Source organism: Thamnophis elegans, chromosome 15, assembly GCF_009769535.1.
Source record: "Thamnophis elegans isolate rThaEle1 chromosome 15, rThaEle1.pri, whole genome shotgun sequence".
Classification (NCBI taxonomy): domain Eukaryota; kingdom Metazoa; phylum Chordata; class Lepidosauria; order Squamata; family Colubridae; genus Thamnophis; species Thamnophis elegans.
Window position 1 is genome coordinate 6,294,307 of NC_045555.1, and position 17,810 is coordinate 6,312,116.

The following is a 17,810-nucleotide window of genomic DNA, read 5'->3' on the forward strand; positions in this document are numbered from 1 at the left end:
TCATCAGGCTTGACTTCCATACTGCTATCCCTCACCACAGGGAGGCGGAACCGACTAGATGGTTCCGCCCCAGGCGCCTGATGGACCCTGAAAGGTTCCTGATGGAGCTTGGGACTTTTCCTGAATTGTTTGCTCATAGCTTGACCGAACCACTGGTTGCCAGTTGTTTTCCGGGTGCGATTCAAGGTACTAATTATGACATTTAAAGCGCTCCATGGCTTAGGCCCAGGGTATCTGCGAGGCCACCTACTGCCACCAGTAGCCTCCCACCGTCCAGTGCGATCCCACAGAGTTGGCCTCCTCAGGGTGCCGTCGGCCAAACAGTGTCGGCTAGCGACCCCCCAGGGGGAGAGCCTTCTCTGTGGGAGCGCCTTCCCTCTGAAATGAGCTGCCCCTGGAGCTTCGTATAATCCCCGACCTCTGGTCCTTCCGACGCGCCCTAAAAAGTTGGCTTTTCCAGCAAGCCAGCCTGGCCTGAACAAAACAAAATAAATGATTCATTTAATTGTTAATTTTAATCTAATTTTTAAAATTGTATTGTTAATATCAATTGGGTTTGTTCTTGGATACTTTATTTAATATCCTTTTTAACTTTTATAATGTGTTTTTTTAATGTTGTACGCCGCCCTGAGTCCTTTGGGAGAAGGGCGGCATATAAATCCAATAAACAAACAAACAAACAAAGCCCATGTGCACAGAAAAAGAGCTCGTAAAATGGGGAACAGCTCGCTTAACAACTGCCTTGCTTAGCAGCGGAAATTCTCGCCTCCCTTGTGGTCTTAACTCGAGGACTACCTGTATTGGAACTTGGTATATGTGGTGGGCTAATCTTCGCCCCATTTATCTGGCTAATTTTGAGTTGGTTTAAAGCCCTTGCTGTTTGTGTGTTTGTCGTGCACAGCTTCTGTCCACCCTGAGGCTTTTCATAGCTACCTGTATCCTAGAGTTATGATATGGATGGCTTGCATTTTTTGGGTGATGGGAGGTAAGACTAACAGGTGTGTTTCTTTGAGGGAAATGATAGTGGAGCTTTGTCTGTGATTCTTTGTTACTGATTAAAATTCCCTGTTTGTGGTTCTACCTCACTTTTATCTTCTTTTTTCCATTCGCTGCTTCCAAAACTAGGATAACTGCACCAGCAAGGTATGATGGGTGAAGAGTGGTCACTGAATGTGGTAGCCTGTAGAACAGTATTTTTCAATCCTGGCAGCTTGGAGATATGTGGACTTCAACCCTCAGAATAGCAATAGCACTTAGACTTATTGTCAGGGTTCAAATAACATCCGAAAGTAAATTCGAGTCAGAGGCAAAGGATTCCTCAAAGTTCCAATTGATTAAGAGAGACATGTTGGCACATCTGGGAAAACCCAAATCTGAAAGCTTCCCGGTTTTCCCACCCAGTTAAAAGTTCAGGATTTTACCCCCACACCCACAAGTCCATCACATGGTCCAATCATCCACTGCCATACTGGCAGCTTCCACCAGTTTCGTCCAGTTCCGGTCATGTGCAGAAGGGCAAACACAAAGAATGACCTTGGCTTTCTAGAAAGAATGTTGTTATGGCTACATATCATCTAACTCCATACAATCCCCCCTCCTATTTTCCCACAATAGAAAATGCATAGTAGAATAATAGAAAGTGTGGCAGGCCAAAGACCAAAAAGGAAAGATGGCTGCAAGCCTGATACTTATACCGTGTTTCCCCGAAAATAAGACAGGGTCTTATTTTCTTTTGACCCCTGAAATAAGCACTTGGCCTTGTTTTCGGGGAGGTCTTATTATTTTTAAGGCGCAGGCGAGCGTGGTCACCTCGTGGCTGCTGCTGTGTTGCGCACCACTGGGCCTGCCACTCTTTTTGTGGCCATTAGTGTGACAGGAGGGGCGTGGTGGCTAGGGTTGTGGGAACGGCCGTTAGGTAAGGGCATGTGGGGTGCATGGGGCGTGTTCCCCCCTCCCTTTCCCCCCTCCGACTTCGCTTCCTCACCTCGTGTTATTTGGATGGCAAGCAACCAGAGGAAATGGCGGGGCCCATCTGCGTGTGTGTTTACATATTTTCGGGGCGGGCTTATTATAGCACATGCGCTCAAAAGCCCAATTGGGCTTATGATCCGGGGAGGTCTTATTTTCAGGGAAACAGGTATATACCGCTTCACAGTGCTTCTACAGCCCTCTCTAAGCGGTTTTCAGAGTCGGCCTCTTGCTCCCAATCAACCTGAGTCCTCATTTGACCCACCTCGGAAGGACCGAAGGCTGAGTCAACCTTCCCTAGCCAGCATGCAAACTGGAGAATTGGGAGAGTTGAAGTCCACACATCTTCACGTTTCCAGGGTTAGGAAACCCTGCTTTAGTCTCTGTTGGTTCCTAGCTAGCCATGAGCTTCTGAAGAAAACACAGTCCCACCCACCTAACCCTCTCTCGCATTCCAAGCGTGCCTGCTTCAAAGATTGGGATGAGCCCGTTGGAAGAAGCCACAGATTCTTTTTTTATTGTGGTTGCTCTCTGACTGTAAATACAGTCAATCTCGACTGATCCGTGAGGGCAGCGGCACCCCTTGACTGAGAGTAAGCCTCCCCTGTAGGAGTGAAAACTGTTTTGCTAGGGAGCACAACTCTGGACTAGCTTTCTCGAAGCAGGCATGTTGGGAGCAGCTGGAGAAATCCTGCCCCTCTAAAGAAAATGTTCTTTTCTGCGGTATTGTCTTGGCATGAACAAATTTTGCTATATCAAAGACAGTCCTGCAGAGAGCATTCTCTGCTTCAAAAACGTGTGATTGGATCACACGTGGCTCACTTTAGGTGTCTTTTAATATCTGGGCTGTAGTATGTAGCATATAGCATATGCGTTGATATATTATATGACGGAGATGCAGTGGCTCAGTGACTAAGATGCTGAGCTTGTCGATCAGAAAGGTTGGCAGTTAGGCGGTTTGAATCCCTAGAGCCGTGTAACGGAGGGAGCTCCCGTGACTTGTCCCAGCTTCTGCCAACCTAGCAGTTCAGAAGCACCTTAAAAAATGCAAGTAGAAAAATAGGAACCACCTTTGGTGGGAAGGGAACAGCGTTCGGTGAGCCCTCGGTGCTGAGTCATGCCGGCCACATGACCACGGAGACATCTTTGGACAGCGCTGGCTCTTTGGCTTTGAAACAGAGATGAGCACCGCCCCCTAGAGTCGGGAACGACTAGCACATATGTGCGAGGGGAACCTTTACCTTTATATGCATTCAGGCATACGTAGAATAGCAGTCTCTCCCTCTTTCTCTCTCTCTCTAAAAGAAAAAAAAATCCAAAAGGAGTTGGATTTTGTTTCTTTGTTTTGAAGCAAAGCATCTGTTCTCGATCCTGATTAGATTCATCGGCTGCCTTTTGGCTCACCCCTCACAATTGTGGCCAGGATCCAAGCCCACATGCACATCCGAGACAAGGCTCCCAGTCATGTGTTCCTGGAGGATCAGCCCTTCCGTGCTATAAAATCATATTTTTACAACCATGATTTTAAGGCCAGAAAATGTGTTTCCTTCTTGGCAAAGGAAAACTCAATTGGGTGGGAGGGAGGGGGAGAGAGAGAGAGAGAGAGAAATATAGGAAGAAATATATGGAGCAAAGCTGGCCTCGCTTTGTTTTGTCCCACAGTTCCCCGTTTCTGTCTGCTGAGAAATGAAGAAAATTCTATCCAGGAGGGCCTTGTAACTTGGATAATAAAATGTCCTTATCCTGACAGATGTTTTGGGAAACACTTTGGTGCATTGCAGCAGATCCATCCTTCCTTCCTTCCTTCCTTCCTTCCTCTTTCTTTCTTTCTTTCTTCCTTCCTTTCTTTTTCCTTTCTTTTTCCTTCCTTCCTTCCCTTTCTTTTCCTTCCTTCCTTTTATTTTTTCTTCCTTCTTTCTTCCTTCTTTCTCCCTTTTTCCTTCCTTTTTCCTTCCTTACTTCCTTTTCTCTTCCTTCCTTTATTCTTTCTTCCTTTCTTCTTCTTTCCTTCCTTCCTTTTGTTTTCTCTTCCTTCCTTCCTTTTTTCTTCTTTCTTTCTTTCTTTCATCTTTCTTCCTTCCTTCTTCCTTCCTTTCTTTTTCCTTCCTTCCTTCCTTCCTTTCTTCCTTCCTTCCTTTCTTTTTCCTTCCTTCCCTTTCTTTTCTCTTCCTTCCTTCCTTCCTTTTATTTTTTCTTTCTTCTTTCTTTCTTTCTTTCTTTCTTTCTTTTGCCTTTCTTCCTTCCTTCTTCCTTCCTTCCTTTCTTTTTCCTTCCTTCTTTCCTTCCTTCCTTTCTTTTATTTTTTCTTTCTTTCTTTCTTCCTTTCTTCTTCCTTCCTTCCTATTTCCTTCCTTCCTTCCTGTCTTTTCCTTCCCTCCTTTCTTTTATTTCTTTCTTCTTTTCTTCTTCCTTCCTTTCTTTTGTTTTCCTTCCTTCCTTTCTTCCTTTTATTTATTTATTTTTCTTTTTTTCTTCCTCCTTCCTTCCTTTCTTAAGAGCGTCCTTCTTTTTGTCTCTAATTCCTCTTCTAAGATGGGGCTTGCCATTTCCAGTTTTCCCCTCTGTGCCAAAACCAATGGACAGCTTCAGATCTTCTGCTTCTCTTAAGGATAAAAAAAAAGTTCTTAGAGCAGTGGTGGGATCCTCCCGGTTTAACAACCGGTTCGATGATTGCACAATTTGTGCGCGCACAATTTGAAGAAATCTTGGTTTCTTCGGAGGAGTAACACAGCTGATTCACGCGCAAATCAGCTGAGAAGATAAAGGTAGGAAAATAGCCCGGGATGGTGGGCCCATCTGATCGTTGGAGCTACCGGTTCACCCGAACCAGTCCAAACCGGTAGAATCCCACCCTGTCTTAGAGTCTACTAAAGTGTCCCCTTCTTAGGAGAATTGCCGTAGCTTCCCATCGCATTCTGTGGAAGTGGCAGGCCACCAGCTTGGATACCCCCCTCACTGCAAGTGTCTTTTACGATAACCATCCCTTAAGTGCAAAATGTCCTTTTTGCAGAGTAAGAAGAAAAAGAAAACGGACTTCATTCCCTACAGGGATTCTGTGCTGACGTGGCTACTTCGGGAAAACCTAGGTATGAAGTTGAGATAACCTTTTCCTTTCGTTTTTTTAAAGTTTCACTCCCGAATAACTAGCCATTATTTTACACGCGGTAGACCTCTCTGCAAAGAATGGCCCTGTTTGGTGAAGCAACAGGCTTTATAGGCCATAACGTTTAGATCCTCTGTCTTTGAAGCCTGGACTTTGGTTTTTTAAAAATGTCGGTTTAATCAGCTGGGTTTTCCAAGCAAGGATCTAAAGCACTGTGACTCTGGAGTGGAACAAATTCTGATTGTAACTTTGCACTGGTCATCTGGGACCAAGAATTTGCAATTTTCTTTCATAGACTTGGCCAATGTAAAACTAGCTTTCACACAACTCGTCAAGCTGTAAGGTGACTTGTCTCTTTTTGGCAACTCTGCTAATCTGATTTTCAAACTATGGTATATTTGGTAGCGGGATGTGGAAATGCAAGCAACTTTTGTTGGTTTAGCTAACCCAGAAATGAAACCCAGCTTATCTGAAATGGGATTCTAATTCCTCTTCTGATATTCAAGGCGACAGATATCGATCTTTCACAATGCTGTTATGATACCGACATGTGTTCTGACCCCCCGCCCCTTCCGACCTGCAAATCACCCAGACACAGGCTTGGCTGTTTGCCACTCTTTAATCACGGCTTTATCAACTCCTTTGGCTGAAGGCCCAGACACGACTCACATACAAGACTAGTTGAAAATCCAACAGGCACAGATACACGATAGACAGAGTATTCCAATACTGTTTCAAACGGTTGTGTCTTACAAATGACCCCTCCCCACTTCTTTACTTATATAGTCTCTTGGGAGGGGCCAAACCACAACCACCTGGGCTTAATTATCGTCTCTGAGTCTGCCTCCGCAGCTGCTGCTTCCGTTTCTCTGCCCTTCTTTGTCTGGCGTCAGGAACAAACTGCCTTGAATCCTCCCCACTGCTCCATGCCTCAGGTGCCTCCTGGTGGCCAACCAGCCTCTCTGGTCCCTGCTCTGAGTCTGAACCCTGCCCAGAGTCCTCCACATCTTCCCTGGCAGACTCATATTGTTCCTCGCTATCCGAGTCCATCAGCAGCTCAACCGGATCCTGCTGGGCCACAACAGACATGTATTTTTTTTTTAAATCCCTGCTTTTAGTGGCCTTCTCACATCCCGATGATGGGCTAGATCAGTAATGGCAAACCTTTTTGGCACTGAGTGCCCATGCTGGAAGGCATGTGCATGCAGGTGCATGCGCCGAAGCACCAAAAACCTGAAGACCAGCTGACCTGTGTGCGCATGCCTGTTTTTTTGCCATTTTTCAGACCATTTTTTGAGCCATTTTTAGGCCGTTTTTGGATGGTTTTCATGCCAGTTGTTTGGGGCATGAAAATGCCCCCCAAATTGCCTGAAAAGACCTCAAAGGCAACCTAAAATGCCTCCAAAACATCCTGAAAAGCCCCCCAAAGCTCCCAAAGTGGCCTGAAAAAAGCCTGGAAAAAGGTCCAAAAACGGTCTAGTTTGGGGGCGTTTTTCAGGCTGTTTTCTGGGGCTCCAGTGCTTGCAGGGACCAGCTGGCTGGCGCACATGTGCATGCCGGAAACCAGAAGATCAGCTGGTGATGGTGCGCATGCCCACAGAGAGGGCTCTGTGTTTCATCTCTGGCATACATGCCACAGGTTTGCCATCACGGGGCTAGATAATTATGATTATAATTATGGTGGGTTTGTGCTGAGTCTTTTCACGATTTGGCATTCAGGGTTGATCTTCCTTGATCTGATTGCATTTCTGCTCTCTAGGTGGCAACTCCAGAACGGCTATGGTGGCTGCTTTGAGCCCAGCAGACATCAACTATGATGAAACATTAAGCACATTAAGGTATTGAACGGGATTAGAAAATGAGGGGGTTTCTCTTCCATATTTTCTCCCTTGTTTTAGGCAATGCGACTCGAGTTTGTAACCACTCCCAGAGATGCTGGCTGGGGAATTCTGGGAGTTGAAGTCCACACATCTTCAGGCTGATATACATAAAACCCTTTGGGAGCAGTGGTGAAATCTACTGTATTTTTCGGAGTATAAGATGCACCTTTTTCCCCTCAAAAAAGAGGCTGAAAATCTGGCTATGTCTTATACACTGAATAAGCCATTTTTTGCCTCCTGAAACTCCGCCCCTTCACCAAAATGGCCGTGCATAGCCTTTAGAAGCTTTCAGAGTGCTCCTGGGGGCTGGGGAGGGCAGAAATGAGCAAAAAATGGGCTCAATTATGCCCCCCAGCCCCCAGGAGCGCATTGCAAGGCTCCTAAAGGCTATGCATACCCCCCTTTTTTTCTCATTTTTTGGGGGGGGTCCACCCCCCAGGAGCACTCTGCAAGCCACCTAAAGGCTATACATGCTTTTTTTTAAAAACAAAGGGCCCGTTTTCATGAAAAACAGGCCACTTTTGGGAGCTCTGTAGAGTGCAAAAACTTTTTTTTTAATTTTGCCTCTTTAAAACCTTGATGCATCTTATGCTTTGGTGCGTCTTACACTCCGAAAAATACGGTAACCTTTTCCCCCACCGGTTCTGTGGGTGTGGCTTGGTGGTGGTGGTTCATGTGACTGGGTGGGCATGGCTAACTTTTTTTCACTTTTTAAAGCATTTTTTTTCTCCTGCCAGTTTGGGCAAATAGGCAGGAAAAAATGCTTTAAAAAAAAGAGGGGGGGGGGGGCGAGAAGCTTCCGAAGATTGCACGGCTCAACTGTGAGCCGAGTGATTGTCGGAAGCTTTCCCCTCCGCTTTTTAAATCATTTTTTCCTGCCTATTTGCCCAAACCGGCAGGAGAAAAAAAATGCTTTAAAAAGCGGGGGGGGGGGGGGAGCTTCCGACGATTGCGCTGCTCACAGATGAACTGCGGGATCCTTGGAAGGTTTTTTTTTTTTTTTTTACTTGGTTTGTAGAACCAAGGACAATCGTCCCTACTGATTTGGCTGAACCGGGAGGATTTCACTCCTGTTTGGGAGTCTTATCTTCCGAGATTTTTGACCATTGCCAAGTGATGGATATTTAAACATCCATTATTGCCGTTGTTTTATCTCAATAAACCAATCTGTCCAGATACGCCGATCGGGCCAAGCAGATCAAATGCAACGCAGTGATCAATGAGGATCCCAACGCCAAGCTGGTGCGGGAACTGAAGGAAGAAGTCACCCGGCTGAAAGATCTACTTCGCGCTCAAGGGCTTGGAGACATCATTGACAGTAAGTGGATGGATCCTGGTTTCTCTGAAGAAGGTCACTTCTTTCTTGTTGCATTTCTGGAAGAAAAATCTATCCTTTTTGGTCAATGTGAGGGTGTAGCAAAGAGACAGGGATAGCTTTAACCAAAGTTCATGTGCAGTGGTGGCCAAAATTGTGGAAACCTTTTGGGAAAAGTGTATTTTTGAGGCTTGATGGCTAATAACACTTTTCTTTTGGAGTTTCAAGATCATCATATTCCACTGATGGAATGACCTGGGAATAGCTCAGACCTTAACCCAATTGAAAATCTATGGAGCCGATTAAAGAAACTTGTTAGTCAAAAGCGACTCCGCAATAAAAGCCAGTTAATAGAAGCAATCATTCAATCTTGGTTTCACATTAGAACAGCTGCAGAACTGAGAGACTTGGTTCACTCCATGGGAAGACATTGTAAAGCCATAACTCGTGCTAAAGATTACCCAACTAAGTATTAACTGACACGGTGATAATTTTTGTATATATCTAATTTTCTCTATGGTGATCATTTTTGTATTTTCACTTTTCTTCTTTATAACCACTATTCTAATAACAAATCCTTCATAAAAGTAATTGTATTACATTCTTGATTAAGTTATCTTTCCATTGGTATATAATCATATGGTACTACTCCAAAAGAAAGTGACGTTATTAGCTGGTTTTAGAAAATACACTTTTCCCAAAGGGTTTCCACAATTTTGGCCATTACCGACAAGCCTACTCCATAATCTCGGGTTGGGACATTGTTGATTTATTCACCCAGTTGAGCATTAAGCAGAGAAGAGGTTGGAGAACCTTCTGTCTAAAATGGAATAGGGTCTCCTGCTTGAGCAGGGGATTGGACTAGAAGACCTCCAAGGTCCCTTCCAACTCTGCTATTCTGTTATGCGTTTCTTTCCCTGGACAGAATTAGAAAGTCTTCCAGAAAAACAACTTCCAGGATAGCAAGTAATAGTTTGTTCCTGTAACCTTTTGTTTGAAGAGTAGGTTGTAGCTGTCAGATCCAACAGCCTCAAAATGCCCTCCTAGAACCAAACAGAACAACCAGCGTTTACATTTTCATCCCTCCCAGAGTCGGTCGGACAAACTAGATCACGGCAGTTTCATTTGCCAAACTGAGATTTATTCCAGCAGAACGTAAGGTGCCAGGATTTACAGCTTTCTATTATCTCTTTCTATTATGATGATTATTATTATTCTTTGTTGAAAGAATAAAAGAAAAAGACTGCACAAGGGCAGACTAGATGAAAGAGGGGAAAAAAAGCCAAATAGAATGAGTAAAGTATGGGAAGATTGCCAAATGTTTGACGAATATGTTCTAGTACATTATTAAAAGCTTAGAATAGTACAAGACGTTTTGCATCCATTTTCTAATCAAAACATGTCTCTATTAAACTTTAAAGTTAATGCAACTGAAAATTTAGAGAGAGAGAGAGAGAGAGAGAGAGAGAAGATAAACACTTCATTAAAAAATATTGTAAATTATATGTTGGTTACTCTTTTCTTGAGTCTTCCATAGCCATAGCACTTAGATTTATATATCACTTCACAGTCCTCTCTAAGCAGTTTACAGAGTCAGCCTCTTGCCCCCAACAATCTGGGTCCTCATTTTACCCACCTCGGAAGGATGGAAGGCTGAGTCAACCTTGAGCCAGTCGGTCAGGATGGAACTCCTGTCAGTTGGCAGAATTAGCTTGCAATACTGCATTCTCACCACTGGGTGTGAGGGAGGGAGGGAAGGAAGGAAGGAAGGAAGGAAGGAAGGAAGGAAGGAAAGAAAAAAAAAGAAGAAAGAGAAAGAAAGAAAAAGAAAGATAACAATAGCACTTAGACATATACAGCTTCATAGTGCTTTTATAGCCTTCTCTAAGTGGTTTACAGAGTCAGCCACTTCCCCCAACAATCTGGGTCCTCATTTTACCCATCTCCATAGGGCGGAAGACTGAGTCAACCTTGAGCCTGGTGAGATTCAAACTTCCAAATTGCAGTCAGTCAGCAGAAGTACTGCGCTGTAACCACTGTGCAAGAGAATGTTTCTTAAGCACAAATCAAATAGCAATCCCAAATCATAGAGGATTCCCCTCCTCCTTCCTGTTATGGTAACAAATTAGCTGAAATTGTTGAATTTGAAAATCTGACTTCCTTCTTTTTCCATCAAGCTTTTCCTTTTTCTCACATCATGTCTCCTGTTAACCCAGAGTATTTTTATCCTTCTTGTGTTTCCCCTAACCTCGTTTCTTCAGTCGATCCGCTGGACGATTTCTCGGGAATTGGATGCAAATGTGTGTATTGTAGAATTAATCCATTCCCCCCCCCCCCCAATCTTTGGCTTCTGCTGAGTGGGCTGCATTTGAACTTTACACTCCAATTCCTTACAGGGAAATCCCAGGAGAGCGTTAGAGAGAGAGAGAGAAAGTATGAAATCATCTGACAGGCCTCTGATAAACATTAATTATCTGCTGAGAAACTGGGTGAAATCAAGGACCTCTATTTTAAATCCCTTTTATGCTCGAACTACCAATATTTGGAAACATAATAAGTGGAGTGGAGTAATTGATACCTATCTGCATTATATGTGTATGTATCAAATATTCCTATTTGTTTCAAACCTTGGCAGTTTAACGGCGGGAAATTTAAAAGTGCAAAGTTTCATTCAGTTCAGCAGTACATTATCATTCATATATATATATATATATATATATATATATATATATATATATATATATATATATATATATATATATATATATATATATATATTTATTTATTTATTAGATTTTTACAACCCCCGGTATGCCCAAATATGGGAGGAAGATCACTACTTCCATTCTCTGTCCTTCGGCTCGTCACAAGAGACCATCCAGGCAGAAACCCCATTTTTTTTTTATATTAAATATTTTTAAATATTGGGTTTCTGCCTGGATGGTCTCTTGTGACGAGCCGAAGGACAGAGAATGGAAGTAGTGATCTTCCTCCCATATTTGGGCATACCGGGGGTTGTAAAAATCTAATAGATACCTTTCACCCTGGCTTCTCTGATAACGGATAAGAGCCTGTGGCCTAATGGCTAAGATGCCTGCCTAGCCCGGGTTCAAATCCCAGTAAGGGTATGGCTAGCTGATGAGAGCTAAATAGCTTGAAATAGATCTATACTAGTCTCCCTTTATTTATTTATCAGCACAAATACAACAAAATGTAACAAAAAGGCAACAGCAAAAATATTGGGTTTCTGGGTCTCCATTTTAATGACCTCGGAAGGATGGAAGGCTGAGTCAACCTGCAGCCTATTGAGATTCGAACTGCCAAATTCCAGGCAGTCGGCAGTCGGCAGTCAGCAGGAGGAACCTGCAGTACTGCATTCTAACCACTGCACCACCAGGGCTCATCTGAAGTAGCTGAAAAATACAGTGTTTTTTTGTTATTTATTTGAATATTGATATCGAGACAGCTGTCTACTGGGTAATGCCTTTTTAATTAGATTTCCCCCACCCACGGCTCATGTTTATCTAAACCCATCCTTACCCAAGGAGGATGCGGTGGCTCAGCGGCTAAGGTGCGGAGCTTGTCGATCGGAAAGGTTGGCATTTCGGCGGTTTGAATGCCTAGTGCCGCATAATGGAGTGAGCTCCCGTGGCTTGTCCCAGTTTCGGCCAACCTAGCAGTTCGAAAGCATGTAAAAAAATGCAAGTAGAAAAATAGGAACCACCTTTAGTGGGACGGTAACAGCATTCCATGTGCCTTTGGCGTTGAGTCATGCCAGCCACATGACCACGGAGATGTCTTTGGACAGCGCTGGCTCTTTGGCTTTGAAATGGAGATGAGCACCGCCCCCTAGAGTCAGGAACAACTAGCACCTATGTGCGAGGGGAACCTTTACCTTTACTTTTATCCTTACTCCTCTTGCTAATAGAAAGGTGGGCAAGCTGAAAAACCATAGGCTTCGCACAGAAAGCCTTTATTTAGGTTTCCTCTGTAGACATTAAAAAAAAAGTCAGGGGATTTGCAAAACTGCTGAGTGCTGTTTTCAAGGCCTCAGCCTGCCCTGACTGTTTAAAGCAAGAAAGGCAGAAGAGATCTATTGGTCATCTCCTTGAATGCAGAGAATTGGAAGTGTAATTGATCTAATAGTCTCTTTTCTGGCATTGTCTTTTTTTTTAAAAAAGAATCCAGTATTTCTGCCCCCTCCCTCTTTTTTTAATGCTGCTTTCAAGCTTGACAGCTTTTTTTAACTCTTGATTTTTAGTATTTGCAGCAAGCAGCAGCTTTTTGGGGAGGGTGGGGCTATGCATGGGCTAGCTGTGTGTGGTGCTCTGTGACAATTGTGTAGCCGCTTTGGCGTTGGTAAGCCTTCCTTGCTCTCCAGTGGATGCATGAGTTGCTCCAGGGTGTGTGCGATTTTGCCCTCTTCTTGGCTTGCCACCCTGGTGTGTTCGAATGGCGCTCTACTCTCAATCCTGCTCTTTTTCTGAATTTGCAGATGGCAGTTTTTGAACCCACTTGGAACATAACTACTGGGCTCTTGAGAACAGAAGATGTCTGGGAATGAAATGTGAAAATATCTGGATGCAGTTTGGGAGGGTTGGGAAGAATTTAGATATGTTGGTTAGAACAGAATCATCATTCCATACATACCCCTATTCTGGCAACCATCCAGGATATACCAGAACGTTCAGGCATAGCACTGAGAATAATTTTTTTCTAGGGCCGGCTAAGTCTAAAATTACATTCTTCCCCTTCTTGTAAAAATGGGATTTTTCAAAAACCCTGCACCATCGCCTATTGCAGCGATGGCGAACCTTTTTTGGCTCGCGTGCCATAAGGTGGGGAGCGCAGGGGTGTGTGTGCGCAGGCGTGCCCATCATGCAATGTACGACACACACCCCCAGTGCACATGCGCGCATGAGAGCCACTCCTCCCCATTTTTTGCATGCATTTTTCGTCCTCCCCAGGCTCCAGAGGCTTTATAGGAGCCTAGGGAGGGCGAAAAAAGCCTCCCCCCCCCCCGGAGGCCCTCCAGAGGCTTCAGGGACCTTCAGGAGGCTTCCCTGAAGCCTCCGAAGGGCAAAAAACGACCCTACGAGCAAACCGGAAGTCCATTCCCGAACTTCCAGTTTCCCATAGGGACGGTTTTTATGCGCTCCAGAGGCTTCAGGGAAGCCTCCTGAAGGTCCCTGAAGCCTCTGGAAGGCTTCAACCGACCCTACGAGCAAACCAGAAGTCCATTCCCAAACCTGTTTTCCCATAGGGCCGGTTTTTATGCACTCCGGAGGCTTCAGGAAAGCTCCTATAAAGCCTCTGGAGCCTGGGGAGGGCGAAAAATACCTTTAAAAAAGGTTGAACTCAGCTGGCCAGCACGCACAGGGGATGTCTGGGGATGCTCATCTGGGCATGTGCAGAACGCAGAAAGTCCGTGGTGACATCTGGGTGGGTTGGTGGAGCCTCGCGCCCCTGCCACTACTGGTTCGCTCGAATCGGCAGAATACCACTTCTGATCGGAACCAGACCCAGATAAAAGAACAGGACACCTAAAAGACTGAACCCTGTTGACTCCAGGGAAGGAGCTCTCTTGAATTTTGTCAGAGACTAGCTGAGCCAGGGGGAAGGAGTCAAGTAGGGAATTAGCCTGGAATCGTTACATAGGCATAAGAGAAGAAGGTCCAACCTTCCTTAAATGCCATTGAACTTTACCTAGCCTTGCTCAGGTGCAAACCACCAGTCTGAGATGATTCCTGTGAAATAGGCATAAGCAATAAAGTAACTGATTGAATTCTTCAGGCCTGGATCTGGTTGTTTGCCTCTGACAAAGGTGGATCGAAGGGACCATGTTTCAAAACTTCAAAACTGCCATCCCAGAACTATTATATCTCTGTCCGTTTGCTTTTTGTGCGCTTTCCTCTGATACTGGTGTCTCCTCCCTCTCTTCTTTCCCCTTTCTTCTGCTCCTTTTTCCTTTGCCTTGCCTCTCCCTTCTGCTTGTCTGTCTCTCTCTCTCCCCCTTTCTCTCTCTCTCTCAGATTTGAAAGATTTTCAGAACAATAAGCACAGATACTTGTTAGCCTCCGAGAATCAACGTCCTGGCCATTTTTCCACAGCATCCATGGGCTCGCTCACCGCATCTCCATCTTCCTGCTCTCTCAGTAGTCAGGTGGGCTTAACGGCCGTCTCCAGTATCCAAGAACGGATCATGTCCACGCCCGGAGGAGAGGAAGCCATTGAACGTCTGAAGGTAGGGCGGCTGGAATTGTCAAATGGCCAGAGAAACTCATCTTGGCTTACTTAGCCCAGAACCTCACCTGGCCAACATCTGTTAGAGTGTGTGGCATGAATATATCTCTTTAGAACAGAGTTTCCCAACCTTGGCAATTGTAAGAGGCATGGACTTCAACTCAGCATGCTGGCTGGAGAATTCTGGGAGTTGAAGTCCATATATGTGTACACACACACATACACACACAGACTGCCCTGCCCTCTGTGGGCCTTGCTGCATCCAGCTGACCTTCACCATCTTCCTCCTGTTCCCGATGAGTTGTGCCTAGCCTAGCCTAAGGCAGCTGTTGGTCAGGCTCACGCCATTTTCCAAATAGGATGGGATGGAATAGGAATGGGACACTTTATTCGGCCTAATGTGATTAAACACACAAGGAATTTGTCTTCAGTGCAGAAGCTGTCAATAAGAGTTGCCAAGATTGGGAATCTTACTTTAGGACCCGGACCATTTGATATTTTCAGAAGTTATTGGGGGAAGGGCAGTTAATAATAATGATGAGAGCCAGTTTGTTGTCATGGTTAAGGCATCAGGCTAGAAACCAGGTGACTGTGATTTCTAGTTCTCCCTTAAACATGAAGCCAGCTGGATGTCTTTGGGCCAGTGCCTTTATCTCAGCCCTAGGAAAGAAGGAAGGAAGGGCCAACCACTTTTCAAAATCATGCCAAGAAAAGTTGTCCAGACTTAATAATAATAATAATTCCGAAAAACTAAAACAAAAGACAACATCGGCTGAACAACCGGCAGCTGTGATTTCACATTGTAATTGATATGCAACAATAGCAATAGCTCTTAGATTTATATACCGCTTCACAGTGCTTCACAGCCCTCTCTCAGCAATTTACGGAGTCAGCCTCTTGCCCCCAACAATCTGGGTCCTCATTTGACCCACCTCGGAAGGATGGAAGGCTGAGTCAATCTCGAGACTGGTTGTCAGGGTTCTAAATAGCATCCAAAATTAAATCAGAATCCGAGGCAAAGGATTCCTCAAAGTTCCAATTTATTAAGCGAGCCATGTTGGTACATATGGGAAAAGCTGAATCTGAAATCTTCCCGGTTTTCTCCACCCGGTTGAAAGTCCAAGCTCTTTCCCCTCACACCCACAAATCCATCACGTGGTCCAATCTCCCATTGCCATGCTGGCAGTTTCCACCCATCCAGATCCGGTCAGGTGCAAAGACAAAGGATGACCTTGGCTTTCTAGAAAGGATTTTGTTATGGCTACATAGTACAATCCCCCCTCCCATTTTCCCACAATAGAAAAAGCATAAGCAGAATAATGGAAAGTGTGGCAAGCTCCAAAAGAAAAGATGGCTGCAGGCCTGACACTGGTGAGATTCGATCTGCCAAACTGCTGGCAGCTGGTGATCAACAGAAGTAGCCTGCAGTGCTCAACTCTGACTACTGCGCCACCACAGCTCATCCCAGTGGTGGGATTCAAATAATTGAACAACCGGTTCTCTGTCCTAATGACCAGCTGGGTAGGCGGGGCTTGTTGGTTATGTCTCTGGGTGGGTGTGGCCAACTCAATGTCACTCACGTCGATGCTTCACCTTAGCTGTTACAACGTCATAAGGGTTAACCGTAGAGGCAGTTTCTGTAAGCAGGGCAATAAAGATTAGGCTAGAAACAACACCAGAATGTTTCCTCCCTGCCTTCCTTACAGGATTAGCCTTGTAAAGTGGGGAAAAAAACCAGAATGAGATTTCTTCCAACAACCAGTTCTCCGAACTGCTTATAAAGTTAACAACCGGTTCTCTCGAATAGGTGCGAACTGGCTGAATCCCACCACTGGCTCATCCATAATAATAATAATAACCATGACACCCCATCAGAAAAGAGGAAAAGTCACTCCATTAGCATTGTTCTTGACAATATATATATATATTTTTAAAACCCCAACAAACAACACAACTCGAGCAGGCAGCAAAGTTAAAAACATCAGCGGGAATGGCATTGTGAAGGAGTTTTGGCGGCTTCTGATTTTTTTTAAAAAAAAATCTTTCTTGGATGGAGACGCCCCCTCCCCTACTTCCTACTTAAGGAAGTCCTCAGCGTGGCCAACAGAATTAAAGAGAGAACCTCCACCCCCCCCACCTCAACCCATAGTTAAAAGCGACCCTTAGAATTCCCGTATTGGCCGATCTCTCTAGGAGTCATTGTTAAACGGTCTGTAATGCGGGGACTTAGAAGCCGCTCATTAAAATGTGCGGCTGCAGCAGAGAAAATGCCCTACTATCTGCAGACAATGGAGCCTTTTGTCCGGCATCTGTGTGTGCTGAGCGGCTTCCAAAAGCCACAACAGTGGAGGACTTTATCTTTGGGACTTGCCAGAGCTTCCCTCCTCCCGGCCCCCCCTTGCCCCCCCCCCCCCGGTTCGGGCTTGTGAAGCAACAAGTTGGCTGGGTGTGGATTTTGAATGCTGCCTTTTTTGCACTTCCCCTCCCCTCCTCCCCCATGAGAAACTTGGATGGGCTGGATGCCTACCAAATTTAGGCATTTAAAAAAGGAAGTCAAAGGGGTGGAGGGCAAAAAAAAAAAGTTCTGGTTTCTCTCCACCTTTGGCTCAAGGTGGAAGCTTTCGATCGCTTTACAATTTTACAATAGCAAGAGTTGGAAGGGACCTTGGAGGTCTACTAGTCCAACCCCCTGCCTAGTCAGGAAACCCTACACCATTTCAGTCAGATGGCTATCCAACATCTTCTTAAAGACTTCCAATGTTGGGGCATTCACAACTTCTGGAGGCAAGTTTTTCCACTGATTAATTGTTCTCACTGTCAGGAAATGTCTCCTCGGTTCTAGGTTGCTTTTCTCCTTGGTTAGTTTCCACCTGTTGCTTCTTGTCCTGCTCTCAGATGCTTTGGAGAATAGCTCGACTCCCCTCTTCTTTGGGGCAGCCCCTGAGATATTGGAAGACTGCTATCATGTCTCCCCTTCCTTTCATCAGACAAGACATCCCCAGTTCCTGCAACCGTTCTTCATATGTTTTAGCCTCCAGTCCCCTAATCATCTTTGTCACTCTTCTCTGCCCTCTTTCTAGAGTCCCCACATCTTTTTTACATTGTGGTGACCAAAACTGAATGCAGCATTCCAAGTGTGGCCTTACCAAAGCTTTATAAAAATGGTATCTTGATTTGCAACTGTTTGGGGTAGGCTTGGTGTTTTCATCAGTATTCACAGCGGCACTTCGGCTGCGACGAGCTTCGAAATGCCATTAAACCAAACCAGGCTGCGAATGTGTGCAGAACCCCATATTGTTTC

The 17,810-nt window shown here is 45.0% G+C and overlaps 1 protein-coding gene across 4 annotated transcripts in view; it reads left to right on the top strand.

Moving 5' to 3' along the window:
- The window catches only part of KIF1B (kinesin family member 1B), a 135,129-nt gene that overhangs the window by 42,185 nt on the left and 75,134 nt on the right, over positions 1 to 17,810 (top strand). For all 4 annotated transcript variants that reach the window (XM_032231503.1, XM_032231500.1, XM_032231502.1 and 1 more), the window contains exons 10-13: positions 4,979 to 5,054; positions 6,831 to 6,909; positions 8,127 to 8,269; positions 14,377 to 14,510. In XM_032231503.1, coding sequence (XP_032087394.1) covers positions 4,979 to 5,054; positions 6,831 to 6,909; positions 8,127 to 8,269; positions 14,377 to 14,510 — 432 coding nt within the window. The remainder of the gene's footprint in view (positions 1 to 4,978; positions 5,055 to 6,830; positions 6,910 to 8,126; positions 8,270 to 14,376; positions 14,511 to 17,810) is intronic.